Source organism: Colossoma macropomum, unplaced genomic scaffold (genome assembly GCF_904425465.1).
Source record: "Colossoma macropomum unplaced genomic scaffold, Colossoma_macropomum, whole genome shotgun sequence".
NCBI lineage: Eukaryota > Metazoa > Chordata > Actinopteri > Characiformes > Serrasalmidae > Colossoma > Colossoma macropomum.
Genome location: NW_023494809.1, coordinates 6,269,399 through 6,285,857, shown reverse-complemented (window position 1 = coordinate 6,285,857; position 16,459 = coordinate 6,269,399). Strand labels below are relative to the sequence as shown.

The window sequence follows — 16,459 nt, the reverse complement described above, 5'->3', positions numbered from 1 at the left end:
TCAAAGAACGCTCTGCATGATTAAAGGGCTCTTTGCATCGTTAAATGGTTCTTCAGATTGATGCAGAATGTGTTCTATATGGTTCTGTATAGAACATTTTTGAAAAGCATTTTTTTATAGCGTCCAAAAGGGTTCTTCTATTGGTACAGGCTTCACAGCATAACAATAGGAGAACCCTTTTTGGTGCTATATAGAACCCTTTTCAAAAAGGTTCTATATAGAACCATCTACGGCACATGCTCCATCAATCTGAAGAACCATTTAACGATGCAAAGAGCCCTTTAATCATGCATAGGGTTCTTTGAGTGTTCAAAAAAGATGGTTCATCAAGGGTTCTTTATAGAACCATGAACACTCAAAGACCCGTTTGCATGATTAAAGGGTTCTTTGCATCGTGAAATGGTTCTTCAGATTGATGGAGAATGTGTTGTGTATGGTTCTCCATATAGGTGCTATATAGAACCTTTTTCAAAAAGGTTCTATATAGAACCGTGAACACTCAAAGAGCCGTTTGCATGATTAAAGGGTTCTTTGCATCGTGAAAAGGTTCTTCAGATTGATGGAGAATGTGTTGTATATGATTCTATATAGCACCAAAAAGGGTTCTTCTGTTGTTACAAGCTTGTCATCGTAACAGAACCGTTTTCTTTACTAAAGAACCCTTGAAGAACCGTCTTTAGGAGTGTAGAATGTACAGTTAGACTCCTCAGTCCACACTAAACTGCAAAAACAGCCCAGTTTGAGAATTGTTGTTGTGAAGGGTGTTTAGCCCCGCCCATTCACGCTGAAGTTATAAGGAGTGTTTCACCCCGGACTGCTTTATGAATGAGGATCAGTACAGGGCAGCCAATCAGAACAGAGGTCAAATTCCATGTTGTTGATTTGTAAATAAGTTAATGCTCCCCCCCAGAGAACACACTTCTGCACATATTAATGCACCGTTACTGTTTATTTACGAAATTTTACATTGGAGGGGAAGAACGTGGCCTGTGCAAAAGTTATGGCACCTTTTATATTTGGTTTTACTCTACAAACATCTTATTGATTGGTTGAGTGTTTATTAGACCATTTCATATTTTTAAAATAAACAGCATTCACCACACTTCGAAAGCGGCAATGCGTATAATAAAAACAGAAGCAGTCAGGAATAACACGGAACAATCTGAAGACTTATTTCCACTGTGGTCCCTAATTTGTGTGTAAACACAAAGGCCCAGTCCCATTTCTTATTTTTACCCCTACCCCTTGTTTTTGAGTGTCTCTTTGACCCCTAGAACTGAGTTACAGGGTAGTGGTTGAGATCTTCCCTCTGAAGTGGGACCCTCAAATAAAAAGAGCATCACTTCATTAACAGCTACCAGCGCTGCTCTGTAGGCGACCCTGCCAGTCTGCAGTGACAGCAGAGGAGGGTAAAGTTCAGCTCCTCACTGCTGGGCTTCAGTTACATTTAGGGCATCATATGATCTTCAAAGAGGGGGGCAATTATTTATTATCACCCCCCTAACTCTTCAGTGATATGAAGCTGAAGTCAGATATTCATCAGATTGTTGTTCGAATTTTCCCGTTCCACCTTAAATGGTGCAGCAGCTACATTCTGGTGCTTCAGGCATCAGAACTGCTGGACTAATTAAGGTGGAATGGGAAAGTTAGCTCAGGTAGCTACCGAGACATTAGTACTACTAACGATTTATTAAGCTTAAGAAAAAGACCATAATACACTGAAACGACATTAAACTAAGATAATAAGATGGTTATTGTAATTTTTAACAGAGAAAATTTTCACATTTGTGGGTTTCTTTGGTCTCTTGTTCTCCATCTTGCCGGTTTTTCTTTTTTTCTCATATCTCTCTGTTTGGAGTCTCTGAAAAACCTCCGTTTGGAGGGTCATGTAGTCCTAACACTTCACCCTCCCCCTCTATCTCAACAAGAATCAGGACACCCTACCCCTAGACATGAATGCGCAAAACAGAGGGGTAGTGCTCAGTGGTAGGGGCGAGGGGTGAAATGGGATCGGTGTGCACTAACTGACGTGTTGACCTTTTGCATGTGACTATAAGGGCACAGTAACAAAAGCAGCCTGTTTAGTTTAGCCTGTCTGATGAAGAGAGGTCGGTAAACGGTCATGTAAATATGATTTACTGTTGTTGTTGTTTATAAGTGAACCTGAGGAGGGAAAAAATACAGGACAGATGTAGGATATGGGCTCTTTAAGCTGTCAGAGTGGATGGTTTAATTGTACGATTTAAGTCTAATTGCCTTTCTTCTTCGGAGCCGGTTGCTAAGTGAACCCGCTGTGTCTGGTGCTCAGAGCTAAAATTAGCTTAGCTCTGAGAAGTTCAGAGCCGTTTGAAAAAAGGGGAAAAAGACACATCAGCAGCGCTGAGAGAGGAAGAATGTTGACCAGTCTGAGCATGTGGAGCGGGAGCGCTTTCTCAGCGGAGAGGATTCGAGGGCTTTGCTTTCAGCCTGGTGGAGTCAGGATAACACCGTTATGGCAACGAATGATAATTGCAGTGATTTTGTCTGTTATTGTGAATCTGATTAACTGATTAGTCCATCTCAGTGCAAACACCGTATTAGGCTCCTCAGAAATGGCTGTGGGTGATTATTAGAGAAGTCTACAGGAATCTGTACCGTCAGAGCACTGAAACATGTGCACATTAAATTAGTCACATCAGGATTTTAATGATTAGTGCTGTTACTAACAAAATCTAGCACAGGCAAAAAATAATACAATACATTAAAGCAACAATATGTAACAATATTATCTTAAAATATCAGCTTCAAATCGTTTTCGTCTTATAACAGTGCGAATGGTGTCTCTGTCGTTCCCACTCCAGGCCGGAATGCCTCCTATAGCTCTATGTAACTTTGGAGGAGTGACATGAGACTCACACACCAACAACTCAGCTGGATATAAGAAGAAGCTTGGTACCTTTTTGAAAATGGCTCTATATAACACCAAAAGGGTTCAGCTATATATATACAATTTCAAGCTGTGTGTGTTGTGTGTGTGTGTGTGTGTGTGTGCGCATACATATATATATATATATATATATATATACACACACACACACATACAGCTTAACGTGTGTTTGTGTGTGTATATATATATATATATATATATATACGTGTATATGAGAATATATATATATATATTATATATATATATATATATATATATATCGCTGTTGTTGGAAGAAAACCTTGTAATTTTTTTTTTTTTTTTGTCATTTTTCAGTTTTTGACGTAATCCGAAAACGTCTGTTGGCCTTTATATTGAGTGTAAATTTCATTAAGAATGGATCAAAAGAAATGACCCAAAATTATCTGGGGAAAAACTCTGGTTCCATTGACTTACAATTAAAGTAAAGTAGGTTTTTTCCTTCTCCTGTAAAGTTACCATTTTGGAGATACAAGGTTTTCTTCCGACAACAGCGACATACGTGTGTGTGTGTGTGTGTGTGTGTGTGTGTGTGTGTGTGTGTGTGTGTATATACATATATACATCATCAACATTCCATATAAACTCAGAAGACTCGTGTAGGTTCACTGGTGGTTCTGGATAGTAAATAAAATGTCTATATTTGTGTTGTAGTCATGGCGACCCCTGGTTCCTATCACCACCACTGTAAAGACATCTGAACCATTTCACACCAAACCTCTCTGAATAAGTCTGATTACATCTCACACACTCAAAAAAACTCCTTAAATATGATGCGCAAAACATTTGCGTTTAGACTTCTGACCCAAATGCCCAGCCAAATGTGAGGAGCTCAAGAAGGAAGTGGAAATTTAGTGCATTCCTGTTCTGCTGCATTCCACTACTCAGTTCCCTGCTCTGCTGAACCTCCACCAGGGAGATAAAGCTGATATGGGATAACACTGGTTATTAATTACATCACAGTACATTTTTCTGAATATTTCATTGGAATTGTTGGTACTTGCAGAACACAAAACCACCGCATGCATCATAAAATGTTCGACTATAGAGTCTGTAAACAACAACAACCTGATTATAGTGTCTCCATAAACTGCATAGTAACAAGGTAGCTGATTGGATGGCAACTCATTACGACAGTGTGTTATTTCATTGTTATTTTAACTGATTTTTCAATTTTTTTCTCTGCTGTTCATATTTAAATAGCTTATTTTTGCAAAAACTTACTCATTGAGTGTGTTTACACGCACTTAATAATCTGATAACTGCAGAAAATCAGATTTTGTCAGTTATCCAATCAACACATTTACATGCTCTTGAGTGATCAGATAATGGGGAAACTCCGGGTCTACATGAGTCAGACAGTAATCAGATTTCTGCCTTACAACCAGCCAATAAACAGCCAAGAAGACGTGACGTAAATGTATTATAGAACTCAAACTTCATGCTGTGGCTTTTTTAAAAAAACATTTCGTCACTTTACCTGAAAATATGAACAAACATCATCTAGAAGATGAAGAATATTTAAATCCTTTATTTCTTCAAGCATGTATTTGGTTTCAGTGTCGCTCCAAAAGTGTTTTGCTGCGTTTTGCGGTGACGCTGCTCGTTTATTTCCGGTGCTGCCGTCTGTTTTCGCACATGCTCAGACTGAGAAATCTGAAAGAAATCAGAGTAAGAGTTTACATGCACTGAGAGATCTGATTACTGAGCTGAAATCCAGCTTCTTTATCAGATTTCTAGACATTACTCAGATCTAAGAAATCAGTGTGCTGTTTACATGACCATTTGAATGATCAGATAACTGCAGAAATCCGATGATGATCTGATTATTGAGTGCATGTAAACGCACTGTGTTTTTCTGACTTTTTTTTAAATGTAGCGCTGTCACTTTGCTGCATTTTGGCTGTTCCAACTCATTAACAAACCCCAGAACAATGATGTGTTCTGCACCCTGAGAAGTATTGTGATGTTATATTTGTAATCCTTACATTTTACAAACCCGAAAACCAAAAAACAGCCTGTAATTCAGGTTTAGTTAGCTTGGCCAGGAATGCGCTTGTGAGAAATCTTTCATTTTTTAAATAAAAAATTGGTCACTTTTCTAAAGTAGAACCGACGAGCAAAATGTTTTGACTTGCAAAAATGAATTCAGTGTATTTGAAATGAGATAATGGCTTAAATCCAATCAGCTAATTGCATTAATTGCCTTTGTTTAATCAGCATCTCTCCTCAGATCTGTGGATCGTTCAGCTGCGTTAGAGAACAAAGACAGAGTGATGATGGTGATTGATTACATCTGTCTGAGGTGAACGATGGAGAGGAAAAAAATGTGTAGTGAATTTCAGTCTTCTCAGCACTTTACAGCTGCACGATGTATCAGTTTTGTGATTATATTGCTATGATTGCGATTGTGAGGCATCTGCCAATATATATATAAATGCAGTGGTCAATCGATAATGCAGTATGATGATTAAAGATCTGCATTATTTTGACCAAAATAATTTCCTTTTTGTTCAGATTACATTTGCCTTAATTCATCAAAACACTCAGACACTCATCTGGAAATGTGATTGGTGCACTTTGATTGTATAAAGATCATTTGCATATTGCAGCGTGCTTCAATATAAGTATTGCAAAGGCTAGTATCGCAATAATAATTAATAAATGGTATATTGTGCAGCCCAATTACAGTGGATTATCTCCTGTATCTGGAGGGATTTTCCCACTTTAGCTTTGTGGGAATTGATGTCTCTCTCTCTCTTTCTCCCTTTCCCTCTCTTCCTACATTTTAACCCCCCCCCTGGGGTGCAGACTTCACTCTCCCACGGGCTGTTCATTCCTTTCCCGCACTTCTCCAAGCCACTAGTTCAAATATCAGTTGTATAATATGCACAGCTGCGACAGACATGTCTAGAATCGATTAATCAAACGGCTGTTAAAGTCTAATTTGCCCAATTTTCCACTTATTCCAAATGTAGTTAATCAAGCAAGACATGAGTCTAAATTTTGCTTCTTTAGTTTAGAACTGGAGTTATGAGGCTAATGTTGCTACAATAGAACTCAATAGTCACCCAAATAGCCCAAATTGTTCTCAAACGGCATCCAGGTTTTCATTAAGGTGATACAGACTCACTGGAGTTTAGAGCACAGTATGAATTGAGGTGAGATATAAAATTAATAAAACTTTACTGAAGCTATTTTAGACAGCGCAAGAACTAATATTCACCAAGCAGGACTGACTTTGGGTCAGATTCCTCTGTATCTATGATGATCACGGGCACAAATGCTGATTCTAGAGCAGCACTTTGGCTGCTGAGGTGGTTTGTGAATACAGACCCTGTTTTCTAAAAAGGCTGCCTGCAGTTTTGTTCATGTTCATAGCTCGAAACCACAATTCTGCACCACTCTAATGAAGACCTAGATGTGGTTTGAGTGGGTAGAGTGAAGATGAGGTGATGTATTTTTACAGACACTTTCTGAGCTATTTGGGTGACAATTGAGTTCTAGTGTAAGCAGTGGTTACCTCGCCGCGCCAGTTCTAAACTATAGAAGCAGAATTCACACTCCGATCTGTCTCGGCCAATCGGAAATTTGGGTAAATTCGATTTTTCATTGAACCGCTCCTTCAATTGACTAGTCTACCTATTCTACCTCGATTCCGCTGGCTTTGCTGCCATCATTCAAAGTTCCATCTGTGACAAGTGATTTTACAGAGCAGTGAAACAATAGAAGCCGTATCGCCCCCTACACTTCTGTAGTGTATTACAGTCTGTCAGAATGACTGTGTGGATCATATGAACATTATAGAGCTTTTTAAATGAAACAGTAGAAGCCATATCGCCCCCTACACTTCCTGTAGTGTATTACAGCCTGTCAGAATGACTGTGTGGATCATATGAACATTATAGAGGCTTTTTAAATGAAACAGTAGACGCCATATCGCCCCCTACACTTCTGTAGTGTATTACAGTCTGTCAGAATGACTGTGTGGATCATATGAACATTACAGAGCACTTGGAGTTACTCACAGCGAGTCTTGATAACCACGACTGCTGTGTTGTTTCAGCAGAGAATAATGTATCTGTGAATAGACTGAATCAGAAGTATTAGATTTCAGTTCGCCTTGACGCGAGTGGGAGCGGGACAAAAACGTGTCTGATGCGGGCAGGAGCGGGACAAATGATTCCGATTTTCTGCGGGAGCGGGACGAAGTAAAAAAAAAAACAGTCCCGCGCTGACTTCTTTTGTACTCCCGGACCTCTGGACTCACGCTCTGGGGGGTGTGGGATGTTTTTTTTTTTTTTTTAATGACAAGGAATTTTTCATGAAAAGTAAAAAACCCCCCAAAAGTCCCACCTGCTTTACCAAGAAGTATTTCTGAATATGTTTGTGTTCTGAATGTTGTAAATATATTTTGAGTACATTTAGGACAGTGTATTCAGTATTAAGCCATCACTACTTTTTCTAAGTATTTTGCCTAACCCTGGCATCACATGGCCGCAGTATTGCCGTAATACGGTTATTGCCACAGCCCTCATCTCAGACATGCTGTGAATATCCTCTTTCTTAAAAAATATGCTTGTATCCATTATCAGTTTTGACATCGTCCATCATTGCATCTCATGGGCAGCTCAATAAATGGACCAGTCCTGTGAAACCCAGTCAAAAGAGTGGATGCATTCACAGGTTGCTCCAAAAGCGCCTGTCCCCCTCCTCATTTACGCTTTGTTAACCTCCTGCTCTTTGGACCCTGGTCCGCTATACCATATTGTAATTCCCCTCCCTCCCCCCGTCGTGCCCTTTGAACCGAGATTACTACAGAGCTCCCAGGAAAGCAGATTATGGAGACACAACCAGCCATACTGGATTAATACGTGCTCTGTAGTCTGTAAACCACCAGCATGGGGACAGAACGAGGGCCGGACGGATTGGCCAGGCTTGGCCGCGCTGCGTGTTAAGGCAATTACGCTCACTGTCCGGTGCATGTCTTTAAAGTGGGCCATCACCACCCACAGTGGATAAAGCTCAGTTTGGGCTCCACAGTGTAGAACCAAATGCCTTCAAGTCCAGCATATGTGCACCATCTTATTGACCAACATGAGTGCCTGCTTTCCTGCTTTAATCCTTTCTTCTGGCTTGGCCCATTGCAGCAGAAGAGCAGGCCCATCCTCCTCCTCCTCCTCCTCCTCCTCCTCCTCCTGCTGACCAAGATCCTCTTTTCTCCTCCTCCCTCCACCCTCCCCTCCCTCCCTCCCTCCCTCCCTCCCTCCCTATCTCTCTATCCCTGTGTGTTGGTGCCTCTCCTCGCCAGCTAGAGCATGCACGGTTGGAAAATGGCAATCTTAAAGCTTTAAAAGGGCGAAAATAGGACGCGTTTCTGGTGCTATGGAGGCGTCCAGCCGGACTGCACTGCACTGCAGATTATAGAGCTGAACTCGGCACCGTCCGATGAGATGTTCGAGTAAGTAGATCGTTTTTGATCGTGCACTTTTGCACTCTTCATAGCTCAGAGGATGTTACTGGCTCATTAAACACGATGCAGGAGCTTCCAGCTCGTCCTGGAGGCTGCAAACTTGGTTGACTTTGGCGTTTTGTGCACACAGGCGAGGCGTTTGGGGCGATTTTGCCCACTTTAAACTGCTCAGATGGCAGCCAGCGAACACTAACGGCGTCTATATGCGCTCATTTAAGCTCAGTTACGCGGTAAAATGTGTATTTTCGTGCGTGTTTTTACAGCGTCTTGTTCGAATTTTCCCGTTCCACCTTAAATGGTGCAGCAGCAACAGTAACCGCCGCACTGTTTAAGGTGGAATGGGTAAATTCGAAGAAGACGCTGGCGAGTAGGAAGCCTCGCTCATTCATTCCGCTGACATTGTACACAGTAGCCCGGTTTAGCCGCTAGCTGCCCGTTTTTACGAACGAAAACGTTTTGTTTGTTTGTTTGTTTGTTTGTTTGTTTATTCTTTTTCAACTGTGGTGACGTTTCCTTCTCTGTCCTTCGGTATAACGCCGTGCTTGATATGTGCTCTTATAACGTTTCTGCAGTTACTTTAACGCCGGGCTATGAGGGCTAATAGAGTAGGTCGGAGTGCCAGCTGATGGCTCAGTCTTGAAGGGGAATTCCACCCGTTTTCCAAAATTTCCACATATTACAATGGTTAAGCAGTAAACAGACTGGTTGAGAGTGGTTCGGTGTGAAACGCTTCGTTCTAGAGTCAGAACTGTTCACAGTGGTGGTGATAGGAACCAGACGTCCACCTCTAAAAGCTCCTCACAGAAAGTTCCTACATGAAATGGTTATGAATTCACTGCCTGATGACTGAGACACTGTTTTATGATAGTTTTGGTCTGAAATGTATTTTAATCAGCTTATTTTAATCTAGTCATGGTGGAGGGATACAAGAAGAGTGTTCTAAGGCAAAATAGTCCCCCAAAGAAAATTTATTATTTCAGACTGGCCATTATTTCACCGTCATCAACGTTAAATGAACGTGTTCACTGGTGGTTCTGGATAGTAAATAAAATGTCTATATCTGTGTTGTAGTCATGGCAACCTGGTTCCTATCACCACCACTGTAAAGACATCTGAACCATTTCACACCAAGCCAAACTGAATCACTCTGTTTGGAATTTTGAGAAATTGGTGGAATTCCCCTTTAACATGATCACTAGCTGTTTGCTGATGGCTTTATAGCAGTCTGTCAGTGCTCGCACTAAACACCGCTGTCTGAATAAAATTGTGGCCTTATTGAGTCTGTGGTTTGATTACGGGTCTGACTTTGCCTTCCACGCAGTCTGTTTAAAGGGGAACTCCACCAGTATTTCAAAATTTCTGCCTAATTCAGTGGTTGAGGTGTATACAGTCTTTCAGAGTGGTTTGTTACTGACTCTTGTTCCTTTACAGTGGTGGTGATGGGAACCTGTGGTCACTATGTCTACAACACAAACAGCCATTTTATTTACTATTCAGTGAACCTACATGTGCCTTCTGGGTTTTTATATGAAATGCTGGGAAAATAGTGATAAAATGTTTTCTTTTTTGGGCTGTTTTCTCTCGGAAAGCCTCATGTATCTAACCACCATGGATGGATTTTAAAAACGTAAATTTTAAGTGAAAAGTCTCAAACCTACACTTCTAAAAACAATGGTTCTTCAAGGGTTATTTAGTAAAGAAAATGGTTCTGTATAGGACCATGAACACTCAAAGAACCCTTTGCATGATTAAGCGGTTCTTTAGACTGATGGAGAATGTCTTCTGTATGGTTCTATATAGAAGCTTTTTGAAAATGGTTCTATATAGCACCAAAAAGTGTCATTGTCGATCTTGTAACAGTAGAAGGAACCATTTTTGGTGCTATATGAAACCCTTTTCAAAAAGCTTCTATATGGAACTCCAGAATATTCTCCATCAATCTGAAGAACGTTTCACGATACAAAGAACCTTTTAATCATGTAAAGGGTTCGTTGAGTGTTCATGGTTCTTGATTGAAAGAAAGAACCCTTGAAGAACCATCTTTTCAAGTATGTCCTATAAACAGTGTCTCAGTCATCAGGCAGTGAATTCATAACCATTTCATGTAGTAACTTTCTGTGAGGGAGCTTTTAGAGGTGGACGTCTGGTTCCTATCACCACCACTGTGAACAGTTCTGACTCAGTAAGTTTCTCTAGAACAGAGCGTTTCACACCAAACCACTCTGAATGACTCTGTTTACATCTTAACCACTTAGTTATGCAAAACTTTGGAAAAATCGGTGGAGTTTTCCTTTCACCTTCACCACTTTTTTCTGCTAATAAGAGTCCGGTCTGTAATGATATGCTCTATTTTTACAGCAGGGATGCTTTCAGCAGGGAAAATGAAGGCATGGCTGAAGTCGGTCAGTATGGCGATAGTTGTTTTAGTGATGGTGATGATCACCAGCGAACACAACCGCGGTCAACTTGTTCAGGTTTAGATGCTCAGGCTGAGATTGCTCCTCTAATGCACATGAAAGCGTGACGTTTGTGATGAACAGCTGATCGTGTGAAACATGAGGAGGAGTCAGGCTTAATTTTCAGAGAAGGAAAATAATCTTTCTTCATAAATATGTAGAAAGAAAAGCATTTATAACTGCAAAAAGCAGCGCTGTCATCATAGTCACTGTGTTAGTGCTCATTGGGGTGATGATTGTAGTGTTTCCCCCAACACTGCCTCCCCACTTTAACAATTTCCAAAGTGTTTTATTATGATATTGTTATGAATAAACAAAACACACTTTAACATTGTGTGTTTCAGTATTTCTGTGCAGCGCGATCAGTAAAACACTGTATACTACAATATGTAATATAATATAATAAACATTTTTTCCCCAAATCATACATTTCAATAACAAATTAACCGAAATGAATACTGAGATGAGTTTAGATATCTGTCTATATTATAACCCCCCACCCAAAAGAAAAACTCTCACACTGGGTTTATTTCAGACCTGTGAGTGACGCTGAATTGCTTAAGTGACCCTTATTAGTCCCACAGTGGGGAAGTTTCACCTCCACATTTAACCCATCCGTACAGTGAAACACCACATACACACTTGTGAACACACACACTAGGGGGCAGTGAGCACACTTGCCCAGAGCGGTGGGCAGCCCTATCCATGGCGCCCGGGGAGCAGTTGGGGGTTAGGTGCCTTGCTCAAGGGCACCTCAGTCACGTACTGTTCGCCCAGGGGTTCAAACTGGCGACCTTCCCACGACTGCCCCTAGAAACTGAGCACTGTACAGTCGTATGCAAAAGCTTGAACACGCCAATCAAAGTACGTTTTGTTTATTTTCTAAATAAAAATACGTGAAAACACGTCCTCCACAGAGATCACACTAAAATTTGGTATTTTTTCTGCTAATTTTAGTGCTCAGAAAAAAATAGAATATAAAATGTGCCCAAACTTTTTCCACAGGCCTCATTTTCTATATTACCACAATATGTTACATTCAGTAAATAAACAGTAATTCAGTATTGGGGTGTTACTAGTAAATACCTGATATATTTAGGCTGCATTAGCTATAGATAACGATGACATCTCTTTAAACGTCCCCAGGATGCAGGTCTTTTAACCCTGCCTGTGTGCTCGGTCTCGACTCCTGACATCTTTTCTTTGCTGCAAGTTCATTAATTCTTGGGATCAGTTTCTGAGCTGCTGAGTGTTTATAGTGTTTATGGTATTTAAAGTGTTTATGGTATTTATAGTGTTTATGTTATTTATAGTGTTTATGGTATTGATAGTGTTTATGTTATTTATAGTGTTTATGGTATTGATAGTGTTTATGTTATTTATAGTGTTTATGGTATTGATAGTGTTTATGGTATTGATAGTGTTTATGTTATTTATAGTGTTTATGGTATTGATAGTGTTTATGGTATTTAAAGTGTTTATGGTATTGATAGTGTTTATGGTATTGATAGTGTTTATGTTGGTCGAACTGCAGCTGAAATGCAGCTGGGGTGTTTGGTAATATGGGTTTGCAATTGGGTAGAAAACTGCTGTTCCATAGATTGTTGTTGGGAGTGGGGTGTCAGCGGAAATAACGTTGCAGTGCATGCTGGGGATTGTAGTGCTGCTGATTGTGAAATGGGCTGGAAAATCAAAATAATTGGAGGGCCGGATTGGGTTGTGCCCACGGGTCTTGTGTTTGATACATGGGCTGTAGAGGATACGTCAACTTGGTTAGAAAATCAACACAGATGGAATTAGATCAAGGGTGGACAAAGTTTTGGGCAGTGGGTGATATGGCAAAAATTTAATATCACTATACTTAAACAAATTTTCATGTCAATTCATCATGTCATGATATTTATCAGAACAGAGAAAAAAGAGCCAAAAAAACTATTAAAACTGTGAACACAGTGATTTTTACTCAGTATTTAGCACTGAATCCAGTTAAACTGGACTAACTCTGCTCTCTGTATAATGAAACATGCAGAAGACTGTCCCCGATTGGTCAGAAGGCTGTCCCCGATTGGTCAGAAGGCTGTCCCCGATTGGTCAGAAGGCTGTCCCCGTTTGGTCAGAAGGCTGTCCCCGTTTGGTCAGAAGGCTGTCCCCGATTGGTCCGAAGGCTGTCCCCGATTGGTCCGAAGGCTGTCCCCGATTGGTCAGAAGGCTGTTTCTGATTGGTCAGAAGGCTGTTTCTGATTGGTCAGAATGCTGTCCCTGGTTGGTCAGAAGCCTCTGTCTGGTTGGTCAGAAGCCTGTCCCTGAGTGGTCAGAAGCCTCTGTCTGATTGGTCAGAAGGCTGTCCCTGAGTGGTCAGAAGCCTCTGTCTGGTTGGTCAGAAGCCTGTCCCTGAGTGGTCAGAAGCCTCTGTCTGGTTGGTCAGAAGCCTGTCCCTGAGTGGTCAGAAGGCTGTCCCTGGTTGGTCAGAAGCCTGTCCCTGAGTGGTCAGAAGGCTGTCCCTGATTGGTCAGAAGCCTCTGTCTGATTCATCAGAAGCCTGTCCCTGGTTGGTCAGAAGCCTCTGTCTGATTCGTCAGAAGCCTGTCCCTGAGTGGTCAGAAGGCTGTCCCTGGTTGGTCAGAAGCCTATCTGAGTGGTCAGAAGGCTGTCCCTGGTTGGTCAGAAGCCTATCTGAGTGGTCAGAAGGCTGTCCCTGGTTGGTCAGAAGCCTATCTGAGTGGTCAGAAGGCTGTCCCTGATTGGCCCCAGGGTTGTTTATGATCTGATCCTGATCGTAACCCCCCCCGCAGGCTGAGTGCTGTATTGATGTAAGCTGGTAAAAAGTGGACGGCGGTCGTGAGAGAGCAGATCTCGCGTGTCTCTTCTGTTTCTGTGATTTGTTGATCTGTGACGTGGCGACTCCAGCGCTGTCATCCTGTGTTGATGTTTCCATCAAGCTGAGCGTGTCTGACCTTGGCGCTGTGCGAGGCTGTGGTCACAGGCAGGTTTTATATGTCACTGAGTTTGCTTTGCTTTGTGTTTACTCGAGTCTGTCCACCCATTGGAAGGCAGAACTGTACGACAAGGCTAAATTAACCCTTTACTGTCCATCTCTGAAGTGTCAGATGTTTATATGAGCTTGTCTGAGCAAAAATCTGCTGACATTTTTCAAAGTGATCCACCCAAATGGCTGAAAAGTGAGTTATCGCTTGATTTGTCATTGAATTCAGTCTCTTGGTCTTTTGGTAACGGTACAGTACAAAATCCAAGAAGTGATTGTAAATAAAAGTATTTAAATTACATGTAATTAAAAAAAACAGGTTCTGTTATATTTATTTAAGGTAGACTTATACAATTTTACTTTTGCGCTATGAAAATAGTATAATTGATATTCTGGTAACTGCACACATTGAATAAATGTTTAGATCGTGACTGACATTTCATTTCTGACTGAGGATGTGTTTAATGTGCTGTGGAATAGCAGGACATTCAGCTAAAATATTCTTCTCCATTTTAAACCAATCAGAAGAGGTTCTGTAACACTGTCTGTGTTTACATGCAAAGATTTCTGCCAATCTGATTGAATATGTTCAGATTATAGATCAAGACTGAGGTGTTTGTTCTCACTCTACACAACAATCTGATGGAAAATCTCCGTTTACATGCTCACTACAAAAAATCAGATCCAAAATTACACACCAAGAACTACTTAGCGTGGACGTTACCATGACAACCAGCCTCACTCTGAGTCCAGTCAGAGTGAGATGAGCAGCAGTGAGCAGTGCTTGTGTTTTTAACTGCTTTAAAATGATGTCAGACTCAGGAAAACGTCCTTCAGATGTCCTTATTAAAGGAGGCCGAGAGGAAGACGTCGTGTTCTGAGACACATAAGCTGGACGTCCGTCCCACCGCCGTCTTTTAAAGATCAGAGCATAAACTTCGTCTCCTCTGCAGACCAGTTTCTGCTTCGCCATGTTGAACGGTATAAACTTTCACTACGACGCGACGAACATGATCAGAACGGACTTAAACTTTCCGATAGGGAATGTAATCAGATACAGGCGTTTACACGGATATTATTCTTCTATTTAACGGATTATTTACAGGATTTCCGACTGAGGTGTCTACACAGACGTATTCTATTCCGATTGAGCTATTAGTATGATTATTAACGGATTATCAGGCTGCATGTAAATGTGGCTGTTTTCCCTCATCAGACTGAGTTTATCTGTTGGCTGTGAAGGGATTAAAACAAACCCTCTGATGTGAATCTGGGTGGGTAACATTAAACGCAAATATCTGCAAGTTATATTGATTGATTTCTCATTAGAGTTGTCATTCTTATATTATAAATACACCCAGCTCATAATTGTCTCTCCACACCTTTTTAAGCGCTGATGATCAGATAAAGCGTAATGTTTGTGTACAGACGCTCCGAGCCGTGTGGACGCCTCTATTTTAGCAGGACGCTGCCTGGCAACGCTTGTTTTTATGTAAATACAGCTGGCATCTCTGCCCCTGATTAGAGCTGCACACATAATGCACATCTTAACCTGGAGCTCCTCTGGGCTTCCATCAGCGTCTGCTGAGCTGATAGAGCCGTCATGTACTTTAAAGCTGTATTTTGGACAAAACACTAAATTACGGTTCTGACGTGATCTGAATGACAATTTTTAGATCAGACAACGAGCATCGCTCACCAAAAACCGATGAGAAAGAGACTAAATGTGTGTCTGCCGGGGTGTCGCAGACCTTGTCGCGTACACCAAAAAATCTGAAAGGGTGCAGACGCTGTCGCGCCCTCTGATGGTGAAATGGTTCTTCAGATTGATGTTGAGTTTGGTTCTATATAACACCAAAAAAGGTTCTTCTATTGCTGCAGGCTTGATGTTGTGTGCCTTCAAAGAGGGGGGCAATTATTTATTATCACCCACCCCTAATTCTTCAGTGATATGGAGCTGAAGTCAGATATTCACCAGATTCTTGTTCAAATTTTCCCGTTCCACCTTAAATGGAGCAGCAGTTACATTCTGGCTTCAGTCGTCAGAACTGCTGGACTATTTAAGGTGGAACGGGAAAGTTAGCTAGCTAGCTACCGAGACATTAGCATGCTATTAGCGATTTTTTTATGCTTGTTATGAAGAAAACGAGCAAAATACACTGAAACTACATTAAACTAAGAGAATACAGTGGTTATTATCATTTTTAACTGAGAAAATTCTCACGTTTGTGTGTTGTTCAGCCATCTCGTCGGTTTTTGTTTTTTTCTCATAACTCTCAGTTTGGAGGGTCATGTAGCCCCAACACTTCACCCCACCCCTCTATCTCAACAAGAATCAGGACACCTTAACCCTAGACGAGAACACGCAAAACAGAGGGCTAAGGGCTGAGTGGCAGGGCCGAGGGGTGAAATGGGACTGGGCCTTAATTTGGGTAGTTGTAACTGTGTTGCCTTGCTAAGATCAGATAGATCGTATTCGCAAAACCTGGAATAAGCGTCCGGCATCTGTATTGTTACAGCACTGTGTGAGCAGTCAGTGATCAGAGGTGTTGATCTGGACCAAATCGATAAGTTGTAACACCAGTCCCGTCAGCACCAGCTGA

General features: G+C 41.3%; 1 protein-coding gene across 8 annotated transcripts in view; it reads left to right on the top strand.

The window, feature by feature from the left end:
* The window catches only part of gramd1a (GRAM domain containing 1A), a 66,895-nt gene that overhangs the window by 26,093 nt on the left and 24,343 nt on the right, over positions 1–16,459 (top strand). The window contains exon 1 of one of the 8 annotated variants that reach the window (XM_036558150.1): positions 8,235–8,405. The exons of the other annotated variants lie outside the window; for them this stretch is intronic. Coding sequence (XP_036414043.1) covers positions 8,398–8,405 — 8 coding nt within the window. The 5' untranslated portion in view covers positions 8,235–8,397. Of the gene's footprint in view, positions 1–8,234; positions 8,406–16,459 lie in introns of those variants that run through there. 8 annotated transcript variants of the gene reach the window in all.